The 14,899-nt window shown below is 46.3% G+C and overlaps 2 protein-coding genes across 23 annotated transcripts in view; one reads left to right on the top strand and one right to left on the bottom strand.

Annotated features, from left to right (window-relative positions):
- LOC103347106 (uncharacterized) overlaps window positions 1-14,899 on the top strand; it is a 619,502-nt gene that overhangs the window by 113,453 nt on the left and 491,150 nt on the right. The window lies entirely within an intron of this gene.
- The window catches only part of LOC103351455 (uncharacterized), a 48,534-nt gene that overhangs the window by 30,237 nt on the left and 3,398 nt on the right, over window positions 1-14,899 (bottom strand). The window contains exons 3-10 of one of the 5 annotated variants that reach the window (XM_070061520.1): window positions 12,556-12,626; window positions 10,160-11,413; window positions 9,670-9,694; window positions 8,971-9,024; window positions 6,893-6,939; window positions 6,402-6,478; window positions 6,228-6,319; window positions 856-2,916 (exon numbers count right to left, since the gene is read on the bottom strand). In XM_070061520.1, the coding sequence (XP_069917621.1) occupies window positions 2,722-2,916; window positions 6,228-6,319; window positions 6,402-6,478; window positions 6,893-6,939; window positions 8,971-8,985 (426 nt within the window). In that variant the 5' untranslated portion in view covers window positions 8,986-9,024; window positions 9,670-9,694; window positions 10,160-11,413; window positions 12,556-12,626 and the 3' untranslated portion in view covers window positions 856-2,721. The other 4 variants (XM_070061521.1, XM_070061522.1, XM_051841301.2 and 1 more) reach the window with 4 other exon arrangements.

The raw sequence follows: 14,899 nt of genomic DNA on the forward strand, positions 1-14,899 counted from the left end.
GTACTTGAACCAGCAGCACTCATATGGGATGCCAGCACTGGAGGCCAGGTCTTTAACCTGCTATACCAGGCTCCAGCCCAAATCTAAAAACATTGTTGTCATCCACTCATAGATCTCACTGCAGTGACTATGCATCTATTTCCTTTTGGTTATAATTTTCCTGAGCAGTTCTGCTGCCTGAGAGCAGCACTTTGTTTCCAGTTGGGCTCTCTCACTGGATGCTTCCTAATTGTACGGGTACCAGTGAAAGGCTGCCAGGACAGATAGATCAGTCGGGGTCCCAGCACTGGTTCTGAGGGTCCCCCATGAGGAGTTCCCCTGCCTCCTAAGGCCATTCTGCTTTTCCACACGCTGCTGTCTTCACTTCTGGACCTGCTGATCTGAACCATCCCTAGCATGCACGTACACACAGGAGACTAGACCAGCGCCTCCACCGCATGCCTCGGCAGCATTTCTGAGGTCACTGGTACACATTATGGAATCCGTGAATTCTTCCAGCCTGTGCTTGGAGTGCTCTGGGACAGGTCACCTGTATATGCTTGCAGGGCGTCAGAGGCTGGAAGGGCTTGTATGACATTGTCCTGCATTTGTTGACAAGTCATGCATGTGTGTATGTGCAGGGGTGCTTAAGATGCAGCTGTGACCAGGCTCAGCCATTCCTTCAATGGGAGTCCATGGAGAGTGAGCACTAGAGCATCCCCAGGCTACAGGAAACCAGGAGTTCATTCACACAGTCCTGCTGTTAACTTTACATGTGTAAGGATCAGTGTTTTATTCCAGGAAACCCAGTCTGTAGTGTGTGTGCATACATCTTTAATTCTCAGGAATTAGATTCATGACGTTATGTGAATGATAGAATTTTATTTATCCATTAATTTTTTTACATGGGCAAAAAAAAGTCAAGGAGTTCTTTCCCTTTGAGAATTTATTTCAAAACAGTGCATTTAAAGGCAACATGGGTGAATCAGTAAGAGGGTCCTTGGCCATCGTGTATCAAACACAAGGAAACGTAGCATGCCTGCTTTCTTTGCCTGAACTTGGCAAAATCACATTGTGCTAGCGTTGTGGGCCTAAGTATATATGACTTTATGTGTATCTGTCTTGTAATCTAAGGAATTCAAGAGGAATAATAATCACTAATTAATGAAAAAATTTCTGTAGTTTAACTAGATTTTTCTGAAGATTGATATAAAGCGAAAATTATTAACTAAATTCAAATGACACAAATATAAGTAGAAAAACCACTAATTTTTGATTTTGTGACTCAAATAAACCAGAAGAAATTCAGACCTAATGATCCTATGAATGAAATAGTGACCAACAGAGAAAGGTTAACCAGTAACTCAGGGAAGCATTTTGTAGACACACAATAAAAATAACTCCGTGAGCTCCGGGATTCTGACACTGCCTCTCTGTATAAAGGGACTGAATCTAGATTTGGGAACTTGGGGGCTGTTGTCCTCCATAACAGGACTTCTATTGAGTAAGAATAATCAGGTCAGACTGATTGAGAGGGGAGGTTCATGAAACAATGAACTACAGAGGCAGGAGATTAGGTGTTGTATTATTTAGCATTGTGCAGAAACAACTGAGAAAGCAGGGTGAGGCGAGACAGGCATTTCTGAATGCTGTTGCTCATTCAGAATTTCCAAAACCTAATTTTCTGTAAAAAGGAAGAAAACAAAATATTGATGGATCATACAAGGGTACCAGAGGGAGAATCAGTAATCGAAACAAAGAAGGAACCACACCACACATGAACAGACTCCGATCTTGGTGTCCTTTGTGTGTGGAGCAGAGTCGTTTTCAGGATGAAGGAAAAATCTCCAAGAAAATTGTACCAAGCATGAAGGGACATCATTACTAAGAATCAGGGAAACTCAGAAATGGATGGGCAGGACTCAGGAAAGAAGAAGGAAAACAGGAGAAAATAACATCAGCCTTGAAATGCAAACCACAAGAAAAACAGGAACAGACTGTGCCTTAGAAGAAGCAGAAGGTGGCATAAAGGGAAATACTGTTAAGAATAGGAAGTTTACTGAAGATTTCAGAACACGAGAGGGAAATACCAAAGGTGAATCCATGCATGTGTATGAATGGGATTCCTGGAAGAGGGAACCAATGCAGTGATCCAGACTAATAATTAGAATTCAGACTTCTTCTGCTATGAAGTATACTCCCACACTACTTCATAGAATCCTGGGTCTGACTTTGAGTGACTGATGTCACTGATACTCTAGTAGTAGCATCTGTGAATTAAAAGAAAATGTGTTCATGCATCTAGAGTTCAAGGATGAGCGGCACAGAAGGAAATGAAAATGAGACTCTCACCAATCTTGTAGAGATAGCGAGACTGGGTCAGGGGAATAAAAATGTATTTAAGATACTCAAAAAGAGAAAGGATAAGTCAGGAATTTTGTGCCATCCAAGCTGACGTTAGGTGAAAAATGCTTTGGCGTCCAGGTGGTCATGAGAGGTCTTGGGTGAGATGGACCTCATGGTCCCTTTCAGAGGAGGAGCAGACACGAGACAACACAACCACTAGGAAGTCATTGCTGCAGCACAGATTGAAAAGACCACGCCTGGCAGTGACTTTCAGTGGAGACCACATCTTTCCGGTTCCTTTCCAGAGAGTGCTGGTGAGGGCACTCACCAGGTGACTGCTCCCGGACCCTTTGGACTTCTACCTTTGCTAAGCTTGTTTTCCTACACTGTGCTTTATTAGACAAAACCATATGAAAACCAACTGGTGCTCGGTGATGATTTAATATCAGAGCTCGCAGAGGACTGGTGAGGAGGGCCGTGGCTGCTGTTGTGTCTCCTCCTGTGTGGTTCAAGCTTCTGATGGTGTGGGAAGCTCCAGCTCCTCTGGGTCCAAGGACTCCACACTGCAGACTTCTGAGCAGCTGAAGATGTCTGCAAGAAAGACACAGGAGCAGGGGTCAGTGGGGGGATAGGGATGCAGCAGGGGTGTGGGCAGTGGGGTGGGAGTACAGCACTCACAGGGCTCCTGATCTCAGGATCTCCCGAACTCAGCAGCAGTCAGGGTCGTGGTCACTGAGGCCCATTTGCTAGGGCGAATTCCCCCAGGCATTCATGGGACAGCCTTCAGGGAGGGGACCCCTTAAAATGTGAACTTGATGCACAGGAAAGGGCAAGTCTCTCGGGCCCTAGGATTTCTCTCTCTCTCTCTCTCATTTACTAAATATAAATTTCCAAAGTACAACTTTTGGATTGTAGCGGCTTTTTTCCCCCATAAACTCCCTCCCACCACAACCATCCTATCTTCCACTCCCTCTCCCATCCCATTCACATCAAGATTCATTTTCAATTATCTTTATATACAGAAGATCAGTTTAGTTTACACTAAGTAAAGATTTCAACATTTTGCACCCACACAGAAACACAAAGTATAGAGCACTGTTTGAGTACCAGTTATACGTTAATTCACATAGTATAACACATTAAGGACAGAGATCCTACATGAGGAGTAAGTGCACAGTGACTCCTGTTGTTGGTCTAACAATTGACACTCTTATCTATGACTTCAGTAATCACCCGAGGCTCTTGTCATGAGCTGCCAAAGCTATGGAAGCCTCTTTTTTTTTTTTTTTTTTTTTTGGACAAGTAGAGTTAAACAGTGAGAGAGGAGACAGAGAGAAAGGTCTTCCTTCCATTGGTTAACCCCCCAAATTGGTGCTATGGCCAACGTGCTGTGGCCAGCTTGTTGCGCCAATCCTAAGCCAGGAGCCAACTTCCTCCTGGTCTCCCATGCAGGTTCAGGGTCCAAGCACTTGGGCCATCCTCCACTGCCTTCCCAGGCCACAGCAGAGAGCTGGACTGAAAGAGGAGCAACTGGGACAGAATCCAGTGCCCCAACCGGGACTAGAACCTGGGGTTCCAGCGCCACAGGCAGAGGATTAGCCTAGTGAGCCACGGCGCTGGCCTGGGAGCCTCTTGAGTTCACCAACTCCCATCTTGTTTAGACAAGGCCATAGTCAAAGTGGAAGTTCTCTCCTCCCTTCAGAGAAAGGTACCTCTTTCTTTGATGGCCTGTTCTTTACACTGGGATCTCACTCACAGAGATCTTTCATTTAGGTCATTTTTTTTTTTCCCGAGTGGCTTGGCTTTCCATGCCGGAAATACTCTCATGGGCTTTTCAGCCATATCCAAATGCCTTAAGGGCTGATTCTGAGGCCAAAGCGCTGTTTAAAACATCTGCCATTCTGTGAGTCTGCTGTGTATCCTGCTTCCCATGTTGGATTGTTCTCTCCATTTTAGTTCTATCAGTTAGTTTTAGCAGACACTAGTCTTGTTTATGTGTCCCTTTGACTATTAATCCTATCATTATGATCAATTATGAACTGAAGCTGATCACTTTGACTAGTGAGATGGCATTGGTACATGTCACCTTGATTGGATTGAATTGGAATCGCCTGGTATGTTTCTAGCTCTACCATTAGGGGTAAGTCCGATTGTGCATGTGCCAAACTGTGCATCTCCTCCCTCTCTTATTCCCACTCTTATATTTAATGGGGATCACTTTTCAGTTAAATTTCAGCACTTCAGAATAATTGTGTGTTAAGTAAAGAGTTCAACCAATGGTACCAAATAGAACAAAAAAATACTAAAAGGAATAAAGTAGTAAGTTGTTCCTCAATAGTCAGGACAAGGGCTGATCAAGTCACTGTTTCTCATAGTGTCCATTTCTCTTCAACAAGTTTCCTTTTAGGTGCTTAGTTAGTTGTCACCAATCAGGGAGAACATATGATATTTGTCCCTTTGGGACTGGCTTATTTCACTCAGCATGATGATTTTCAGATTCCTCCATTTTGTTGCAAATGACCGGATTTAATTTTTTTTTTTACTGCTGTATAGTATTCTATAGAGTACATGTCCCATAATTTCTTTATCCAGTCTACTGTTGATGGGCATTTAGGTCGATTCCATGTCTTAGCTATTGTGAATTGAGCTGCAATAAACATTGAGGTGCAGACAGCTCTTTTATTTGCCAATTTAATGTCCTTTGGGTGAATTCCAAGGAGAGGATTGGCTGGGTTGTATGGTAGGGTTATATTCAGGTTTCTGAGGAATCTCCACACTGGCTTCCACAGAGGCTTTACCAGTTTGCATTCCCACCAAGAGTGGGTTAGTGTCCCTTTTCCCCACTTATTCACCAGCATCTGTTTTTGGTAGATTTGTGTAAGTAAGCCGTTCTATCCTGGTCCTGGGATTAAAAAGCCAAGGCCTACTCCCCTGGGTCTGATGACACAGGGTGGGGCCGTGATCCTGCCCAGTCTGACCACACCCTCAGGATCCAGGATCCAGCCTGTGACCCACATCTTAACTACAGACAACTGCCCCAGCTCTTCGGTTTCCTTCCCTAATCCTGTAGAACTTCTTTCTATCCTCCCTGTAGATCTGATCTCAAGCATGTAATTGGAAACAGTTATTTTGTGGCACTAAAACCATATCGTGATTGCTTTAGTACCTGTCAGCATGGAACTGGGATGGAAGAAACTTCTTCTGAAAGGGTCGTAAAACTAGTGTGTGTGTGTAATTGAAGTGTAAAATCAGAGCACCGACAAGAAGAACAGAGGGACTTGTGGCCCTGCTCCTGTCACTCTCCAAAGTGAGCTTTGCCTTGAATTGATGTCAGTGTTTCTGTTAGAACTTGACAGCTATACAGGTGATTTTATATCCCCCCAATAAAACAGTTTAAACATATTTTAAAAAGCCTCGGTTGTCACCCTCTAAGAAAAGGGGCTGAGGGCCCCCTGAGGATTGGGGAAATCCCAGCAGCCCCTTGTTCTGCACTGGCCCCTAAGTGGTGTCAGGATGGGCCGGGTACCCACAGGGCTGCAAAGGTGGATCTGTGGCCTCTTCTGGTGTGAAAAGGAGCCCAGAGGTGCCTCCCTCTGTCCATCCTCACCTCATTGTCTCTAGGTGGAGGAGCTCAGAGAAAATACCAGTGTCCCACCACAGCTGGGGAGGTTCCCTGTTGGCATCCATGTCGGGCAGGCAGGAAAGTGCCCTCCAGAGGGAGGTGTTGAGCGGCTCTGGGGCTCTTCCAGAAACACCACCACCCGTGGCCACACTGAAGCCATTTACATGCCAGTTGTACCAGCACCCCCAGCCTTCCCTTCAGATGTAAACAGCTCCTGGGGGCTCAGCCTGGAAGCCCGAGGGGAGCCCTGGGACCACCTCAGGGTACATCCTTCACTCACCTGCGTGGATCCTGAATAGCCATTCCTCTCCACTCTCCAGGTCAGGCTCGACGGCAGCCTCTCCACCTCTGGGCTCCAGTTTGTTGGCTTCCCTGAGGTGTCACAAAGAATGTGAAGCAATGGAGTCCATGTGCCCTTACTTCCCTGACCCCGAGATACCTGCTCTAAACTCACAATTCCTGATCTTCATCGAGGTCCTCCATGTCCTGAAGACTTTGTGGATAGTTCGCATCCAGGGAACATGTGGACAGCTGGAAGGAGACAAGTATATTTCCTGAACCAGGCATTAAGGAAAAGCGCTGTCCTGGGGGACATGGAGGCCAGAGTCAGACTTCCCAGGAGTCCTCCCTCCATTGACACTGGGACCCTGCCTGCCTGTCCCCAGCCCAGCTGCCTGTGTGGGCCAGTTGGGTTCCTCAGCACCATTTCATAGTGCAGTCCGGGGGTGAGGAGTGAGGGCAAGGCTGATGAAGGGAGAGGGGAGGGCTGCAGAGAGACTGGATCAGCATCCACAGTGCAAGGACATCCACTGCCTGGATGCCACCAGGTCCTTCAAGATGCGATTCATCCACTGTGGTGAGGTGGGAATGTGGGAGAAGCAGGATCAGGGGCTTGTGAGCAAGAAAGCAAGAGAATCAGAAGAGATGAAAGAAGAAATCACTTACTCCCAGATCGCTGCTCCCGAGGGAATGTTCCGATGCTGCCACATAGCCTTCCATGTGCACCAGAGCAGGGGTGTTGAGGTTGCCAGAGAGAAGGAAAGGGGAGAGTTAGACTTGAGGTGAGGACTCGGATCCCTGCTGCTGGTTAGATGATGTGGGTCAACCTTGGACCCCATGTCTATATCCCTATCCCAGGCCTAGATGGCTTCACCTCTGTTATAAGTGAGAGGATCTCTGAACTTTGCCTTCTTCTTCCTGCCTCAGATTCCCATCACTGTGCCTAAGAAGTATCACCTTGTTCCTCCATAGGTAGCCACTGGGTCGATGCGTGCAACTCATTGTTTTCCATCCCTCGTGTTTCCCTTCCTCTATTTTGTCTCATAACTCTTGTCCATTTCCTTTGTCCTTGTCATCTTCTACCAGTCATATTATTGTCTGATATGGGAGCTCTGGAGGCCAAGATAAAGATATACTGCCACCTGGGGCTGGCATTGTGGTGCAGCAGGTTCAAGCACCACCTGTGGGGACCCCTCCATGGGATCACTGGTTGGTGTCCCTGCTCCTCCACTTCTGATCCAGCTCCCTGCTAAAGTGCCTCAGAAAGCAGTGTAAGATGGCTTGTGCTTGGGCCCTGCCAGCTGTTTGGGAGACTCTGATGGAGTTTTGGACTCCTGATTTGGCCTGGTCCAACCTGCTCCTTGAGGTTCTATGGGGACTGAGCCAGTGGATGGAAGATTTCCCTCTGATTTCCCTCTTTGTCTATAACTCTGCCTTTGAAGTAGTAAATAAATCTTTACGAAACGTATTGCCATGCACAGCAATACATCTATAGATCACTTACATGGGGAACAAGTGTCATGGACGCTTGTTGGGCCTTGGAAAGGTAATGAGGACCAACCCCACATGTCTGGGGTAACCTCATGGAGTTTGGAAATATTGAATCATCACAAGAATCCCATGTTTCCTGATCCACTTGAAAAGATGACCCAAAGAGGAGAGGAAATTTAATTTGTTCAAATTCTGGTAGTCGGCCAAGGAGGCAACAGGGTGTCCACAGCAGGTGTATTCTTGTCCATATCAATAAATGGGACTTGCTAGGGTTTTCACTGAGCAGTGGGAGGACTGGGAAGTAGGAAGTTGGCAGGCCTGAGGACAGGGAACGTGCTAGGCATGACTGGAGGAGGAACAGGCTGTGTTTGAAGCAGTGCATCTGAGGGGAATAGTGATGCCCAGTCCTGCTGCCCAGAGGCCCTCCACTGAGCCCAGTGCATTCCAGGAGATGAGGTCAGCAGGACCGCGTGTGTGTCCAGCCCAGGATCCCCTAACACACATCCTCTGGGCAGCCTGTACAGCTATGCAGTGTCTCCAGTAGTATCTGGATAATGGCCTGTCACACAGTCTACTCCAAACACTGGACTTGGAGGAGATTAGGAAGCCAAGATGAACCCAGAGTAATGCTTGGCCCTCACAACTCTAAGACGCTGGGGCCTCCCCAGTCAGCCCAGAGCAAGTATTCTTTAACTCAACTGACCCTGGTGGTGTGTCGGGGAGGGGGGTGCTCTTCTTCCTTCTGCCCTGAGCTGAGGATGAAGCAAGGAGCCCTTACTGAGACACAATGGCAGCACCTTGCTCTTTGACCTTCAACCTTGTAAGAAAGAAATTTCTGTTCCTGATTAGTTACAGAGTCTCAGGTATTACGTTGTGGCCAGAAATGGACGAAGACAATGGTCAGTGCAAAACCCAGACATCTCTTGTGTTCAGTTGGAAGGTAGTGCTGTCCTGTCACAATGCAGTGGATTTGATCTTTGCAATGGAAAAGCTGGGGTGGCCAGTATTAAAGCAAATGTAAAGTTTTAAATAGTAAAGCAAGAAATGATAGTTAACAATTTCTATTGCTCCAATCCCATGGGCATAAAACCTCTTCCTACTCTATAATTAATATAAAAAAGAACTAATCAGACGTCTACATACAATGTCTTTTTTCCTCCTGAGTTCCTATGTCCTTTCAGGAGTCCACAGCAGCAGATAACCCAAGCATTGCCCTAATTTGACCCTCTGGTCTTTGTGGGTGTTGCTCCTACCTGAAGAGGCTTCATCGTCACTGGTATAGTCAGAAACGCTCTGTAAGACCCAATCTTGAGAGACACAAACACAGACAGTAAGTATTCACAGAGTGTCTTGCCCGTTCCTCCCCTGAATTGCTCAGCATGACCCTGCCCCTTGCTCTGTGCTCTCAGCCTCTTCCTGGGCTCTATGGACCTGACCTTCAGGCAGACATTGACCACAGCTTCAAGCCTTCCAGGGAGGGAGAGGAGCTGACAGCACCACCTCTCAATGTCTCACTTTCCCTAGTGCACTGAAATATGGTGCCTCCATCCTGCATCTGAAACCCCTCACTTTTTTATATACATATTCCTGTAACCATGCAGCAATACCTCTGTGATTGTTTTTTTACAGAGAACTGATAGTGGCTTCAAAGGAACATAATTAGGGTAATACACACAAACTGCCAAACTCAGACACTCAGAACTGTAACACATGGGTACCCACATAGATAAAGCCCACCCCCATGCACAAGCCAGTATCTTCCAGGGACCCCAGAAAATGATCATTACCCTTTATGAGGAAGTTAATTTCCCACCACCGCACTCCTAGTCCTCTGTCATAGCAGGAATTGGGCGTCAGGTGGCCTTTCACACTAAAGCCCCCAAGATAGTCCCATTTGTGCTGTCATCTGGACTATTCATACTATAGGGAGTAAATGTTTCCCGAATACATACCACTTGCTGTTCGTATTGAAATCACCTGTAATTAGAAAATGGCACCATGAGGGTCTGAACACTCTGTGTCCCTTTGCACCCGTCTTTAATACCCTTGGTGACACTGGGAAACCCCATGTGAAAGAGTGGTCCTATGGAGGGAACCCAAAGATGTGAGCAGAGCGATCACACTCAGGCCAGGAGGCATGAGCTCTTCATGGGGGACGTGTCTCTCCAGTCCACTGTGGTGGGAAGTCACAAAATTCCTTTCAAAAGAGGAGAAGTGCTACAGAGAAAAGCTTGCTGTGGTCCAGTCCTGACAGTAATTTTGTCCCTGTGTCCCGGGTCAGCTCTCTGTTGGTGTAAACTCTCCCTCTCAGTGGCCCTCACCATGCACAGCGTGTATCATGGACCCTATCCATGTTCAGATTTTTCTTCTCTTCATCTGGTTGAGAACGGAAGAAGCCGAGGAAGGAACATTTCTGTTTTAGAGGAAGGCGGGGGCCCTTACCTCAGTGTACTCTGGAGTTTCTTTATCCTCCGTGTCACCAGGAAGCTCCTCCCATGCATCCTCCAGGGGCACTAAAAGGACATATGAGAACTGTCAGTACACTGGTGCATCAGGGAGCATTGTTGGATATGGGCATGGGGCGAGGGTTAAGGCCGAGGAGAAGAACGTGAAAGACCTGAGAAGCAGAGCCTTAAACATTCTAGTCAAGGCAGCTTCATTCATGGGAACTATTTGGGGTCAATACCACCACGGTTGCTGTATTTCAGTAAGAGTCCTCGGACGACTCCTGCATGTTTAGAAGCCAAATAAACGGCTACTGTCGTCTTGATGTTTCCCAAGGTACTACTACTCAGGGATCAATATCTGTTTATTGTATTTGAATATGTCATCTCTCCTATGAGCTTCTGAACTTAATTAAAAGCAACCATTAGTGGGAGAAGGACTCAGTTGTAGGCAAAGCAACATGTTCATTTATTGCCAATCCCTAGGTACCACACAAGTAAATGAAGAAGAAGTAAAAATGGTGAAATTCCACCATTTAAAAATGAGCACCAGGCATTATGGTAAAACTTTTCTCCTGTTCCTATTGTTTTTATTACCATTAGAAATGGTATCTTTATGGATTATAGCATAAGAATTCATTGTATGCAGACAGTGTGTGATGATCAAATCATGTTGACCTTTCCAGCTCCCTAAATATATTTTAAACTGTTTTAATTAGTATTAAATACTTTTCACATATGTTGGGAGTATGTTTCATATCCAGCTAAGCCATGGAATTGTGACCTAACCATCAGACACATGTGGGGTGAGGGTTGAATGAGCTCACTTACATAAAATGTGGAGGGTGATCAGGTTCTTTTTTGTTTTTGTTTTTTGAGAATTGAACCTTGAGCTGTGCATTTGGGAACACTTTTTCTGTGGGAAGTATGTACACATATACACATCCAAGCACTTTCAAAGACATACACGCTCACTCATAAAAACTCACCATACTGGGGCACAGAAACCCCCACCATCTAAATGACATAGCTATTTCCAGAGCCTGCCTTAGATGCCTGTAGCTATGTGCTAGTCTTTCTGGTTTTTGTTTTACCACACCCTCAATCTTTTTAATCCACCAGGAAGCTGGAATCAGGTTGGCTCTCCAGAAGAGAACCGGCAGGAAGGTCCCAGTGTCTCCTCCCTTCAGTTGTTCCTCAGCACCGGAGGCATTCTAGAATACGTACAGTGTCCACTGGATCCTGAGTCCACCTGCAGTCAGAGAAAGGAAGTCACTGTGAGATCAGATACTGTTTGCACAGGTCTCTTCTCCTGGTGCTGACCTTGGGAAACTTGATGGGACACAGTGCATGAGGCAAATGCCCCAAATAAAGCACAGAGGATACTTGTGTGAAATACGTGAGCTTTTCACAGCCCATTTTAGGTGTTCATTTTGGTTGGCAAATGCAACATTCATTTGTGAAAATGAAAACCTGGGTGTTGGCCTTGTGGCACACTGGGTTAGGCTGCCCCCTGTGAGGCAAGCATCCCATATCAGAGCACCAAATCAAGTCCAGGCTGCCCTGCTGCTGCCAGTTCCCTGCTCATGTACCTGGGAAGGCAGTGGAGGATGTCCCAAGTATTTGAGTCCCTTCCAACCAGTGGGAGACCCCCCCAGATGGAGTTCCTAGCTCCTGGCTTCCACATGGCCCAGCCCCAGCCTTTATAGCCATTTGGGAAGGTAACCAGAGGATTTAAGATCTTTGTCTGTCTGTCTCTCTGTTATTCTGCCTTTCAAATAATGAATAAATCTTTTAAATCATAAAATATTTAAACTATGCAGAACTGCTCCTATGGAAAACGCCCAGCACCACATCACTTGTAATTGATGCTGTGATTACAGGAGACCCTCTTGAGTCATGTCTCACTTTATAACAGACATGCCCTGGGCTTTCCCCACCAAATAAACTGTGGAAGTCATCTTCAGTATAGGCGTTCAGATTTTCGTATCTGAGAAAAACGTTGCCTGGGCCTGATGTTGTGACACAGTGAACGGAACTGCTGCCTGCAGTGCCAGCAGTCCATCCTGCAGTGCCAGTAGTCCATCCTGCAGTGCCAGTTTGCATCCTGGTTGCTCAGCTTCCAATACAATGCCATGCTGTTGTGCCTGCGGAGGCATGGAGAATGTCCCCTATCACTCATGTGGGAGATCTGGATAGTGCACTGGACTCCTGGCTTTGGCCTGGACCAACTCTGGCCTTTGCAGGCATCTGGGGAGTAAACTACTAGATGGAAGATCTTTTGTTCTCTTCCCCTGTCTCTGTGCAACTCTGCCTTTCAAATAAGTAAGTAAATAAGACTAGTGATTGTATACCAGGAACATTTCTTTCTGTGACCAAAAACCCCAGTCATACCTTGCCAAGAGATGTGACCTCCTCCTCTGCTCTGTCTCTTGGAATCGCTTCCACCAGGTCCTCAGGAGCAGCTAGGAGAACCACGGGGTAACTGTCAGGTGTTGTGGATGAGTTCCGCAGGGAGACTTGCTTGCTGTGGACATGGGCCTAGGCTAGGTGGGGATGGTTGGTGAGCAGTGAACAATGTCAAGAGTTCTGTGCTGCACTCAATAACAGAGCAAGAAAAAGACAAGCCAGCCCTGCACCCACAAGTAGCAGGAAGGCCACCTGATGTGGGCTTGGAACTGCACACGTGCCACTGCTGGGCCATCCTCCCTGGTGGATGACAAAGCCCAAGAAGAGGAGCAGGAAAGAAATGAGAAGGAGAGTTTTGGCTTTCTTACTACCAGCAACCAAATCATTACAAAACAGTCAATTTAGAAATAGGCAAATGCCATAGTGCACTGATTCCTTGATGATGCCTCATCATTGCTCCTGTGCAAAATGGGCGTGGAAATGCCCAAAATGTAGACCATGGAAATCCCCACATTTTTCTTGTTGTGTCCCAAGATCATTTACCTCCATGAATCTACATAAGCAGCTATTACATTTGCCATCTTTCCTTTCAGGTATTTTTAAATTGCTGTGGGCAAGTAGACATTTATTATCTGAATCACTTGTAAGTGAAAATTTCAGTGGCATGAATTACTTGGCAGTGCTGTGTAAGCACCACCCCTGTGTGCCCCAACAGTTTTCATCATACCCAGTCTAAACTCTGCATCTATAAAGGAAGAACTTTACCTTCTCCTCCTTCCATCCCCAACTAATCTGTACTTCCAGTCCTTTGAATTTGCCTGTTGTAGACATGCCATTGTATTAAAACCTACAGTGTTTGTCTTTCTGTGTCCACCTTATTACAGTGTCAGGTGTTACCATGTCCATCCCTGGTCTGGTATAAAACGTAAATTCACTTTTACATATTAAAACTCTTCCAGTGTGTTCATATACCACATTGTCATTACTCATCTGTTTGTTGTTGGATACTTTGAAATAATCCAGATTCTGTTGTTTCTGTTTTCTGCTTGCTGTGAACACTTAGGTACAGAGAGATACCTGCTTCATCATCTGCCGTCCACTTTTTGGTGATACACAGAGTGTGACAGAAAGGGAGAGACTACCTCAAAAAAGCCAACATAGGGGCTGGCAACATGGCACAGTAGGCTAATCCTCTGGCTGCAGCGCTGGCATCCCATATGGGCACTGGTTCTAGTCCCAACTGCCCCTCTTCCAGTCCAGCTCTCTGCTATGGCCTGGGAAAGCAGTGGAAGATGGCCCAAGTCCTTGGGTCCCTGCACCACGTGGGAGACCAGGAAGTTGTGCCTGGCTCCTGGCTTCGGATTAGCACAGCTCCAGCCATTAAAGCCATTAGCTCTAATTTATTCTTATAGTCAGATCTCAGAATAAGGTCAGTATTAGTGACAAATATGGACTTTCTGTAATAAAGCAAATGTTGTTGAACAGTCTAGATCAATATTTACTGTGCACTTGCCTAATAGTAGAGCCTCAGAATTCTTGAGGCAAAAATGGATGGAACTACAAGCGCAGATAGACAAATTCAGTTTTTTTTTTTTTTTAGATTTATTAGAGGAGGCTGCACTGTGACGTAGCAGGTTAAGCAGCCACCTGCAGTGCTGGCATCCCATATGGGTGCAGGCTTGAGACTAGGCTGCTCCATTTCCAATCCAGCTCTCTGCTATGGCCTGGGAGGGCAGTAGAAGATGGTCCAAGTCCTTGGGCCCCTGCACCCATGTGGGAGACCTGGAAGAAGCTCCTGGCTTCAGATGAGCCCAGCTCCAGCCACTGCAGCCAATTGCAGATGGAAGATTCCTCTCTCTCTCTGCCTCTCCTTCTGTCTCTGTGTAACTCTGATTTTAAATAAATAAATAAATCTTAAAATATAAAAGGTTTATTAGAGTCAGAGACCTCCAGTAGAGTGGCATGGGGGGGCACAAATTCACTACTATTGAAAATTGACAGATTGAGCAGGAATGAAACAAGCCAGGTGGAGTTGAAATGAACAGCAGTATGAGGGCTTCAGCATGTTCCCACCCCTTTCACTTGAAGGACCTGTGAAGGTGACCTTATTTAGGCATGGAGTCATTGGAGGATTATCCAGTTAATATGAATTCATATTGGAGTAGCAAGGACTTGTTCCCATATGACTATGATTGGCATTTTTACAAGATGAGGAAACAGGTCCAAGATGGAAGGATGCCATGAAATGATGGGGGCAGAAATTCAGGTGCTATGGTAGGCACACAGGAGGCCCAGGATTTCCAGGAAACCAGCAGAAGCCGGGAAGGGC

The sequence above is a fragment of the Oryctolagus cuniculus genome, chromosome 17, assembly GCF_964237555.1.
Source record: "Oryctolagus cuniculus chromosome 17, mOryCun1.1, whole genome shotgun sequence".
In the NCBI taxonomy this organism is placed as follows: domain Eukaryota; kingdom Metazoa; phylum Chordata; class Mammalia; order Lagomorpha; family Leporidae; genus Oryctolagus; species Oryctolagus cuniculus.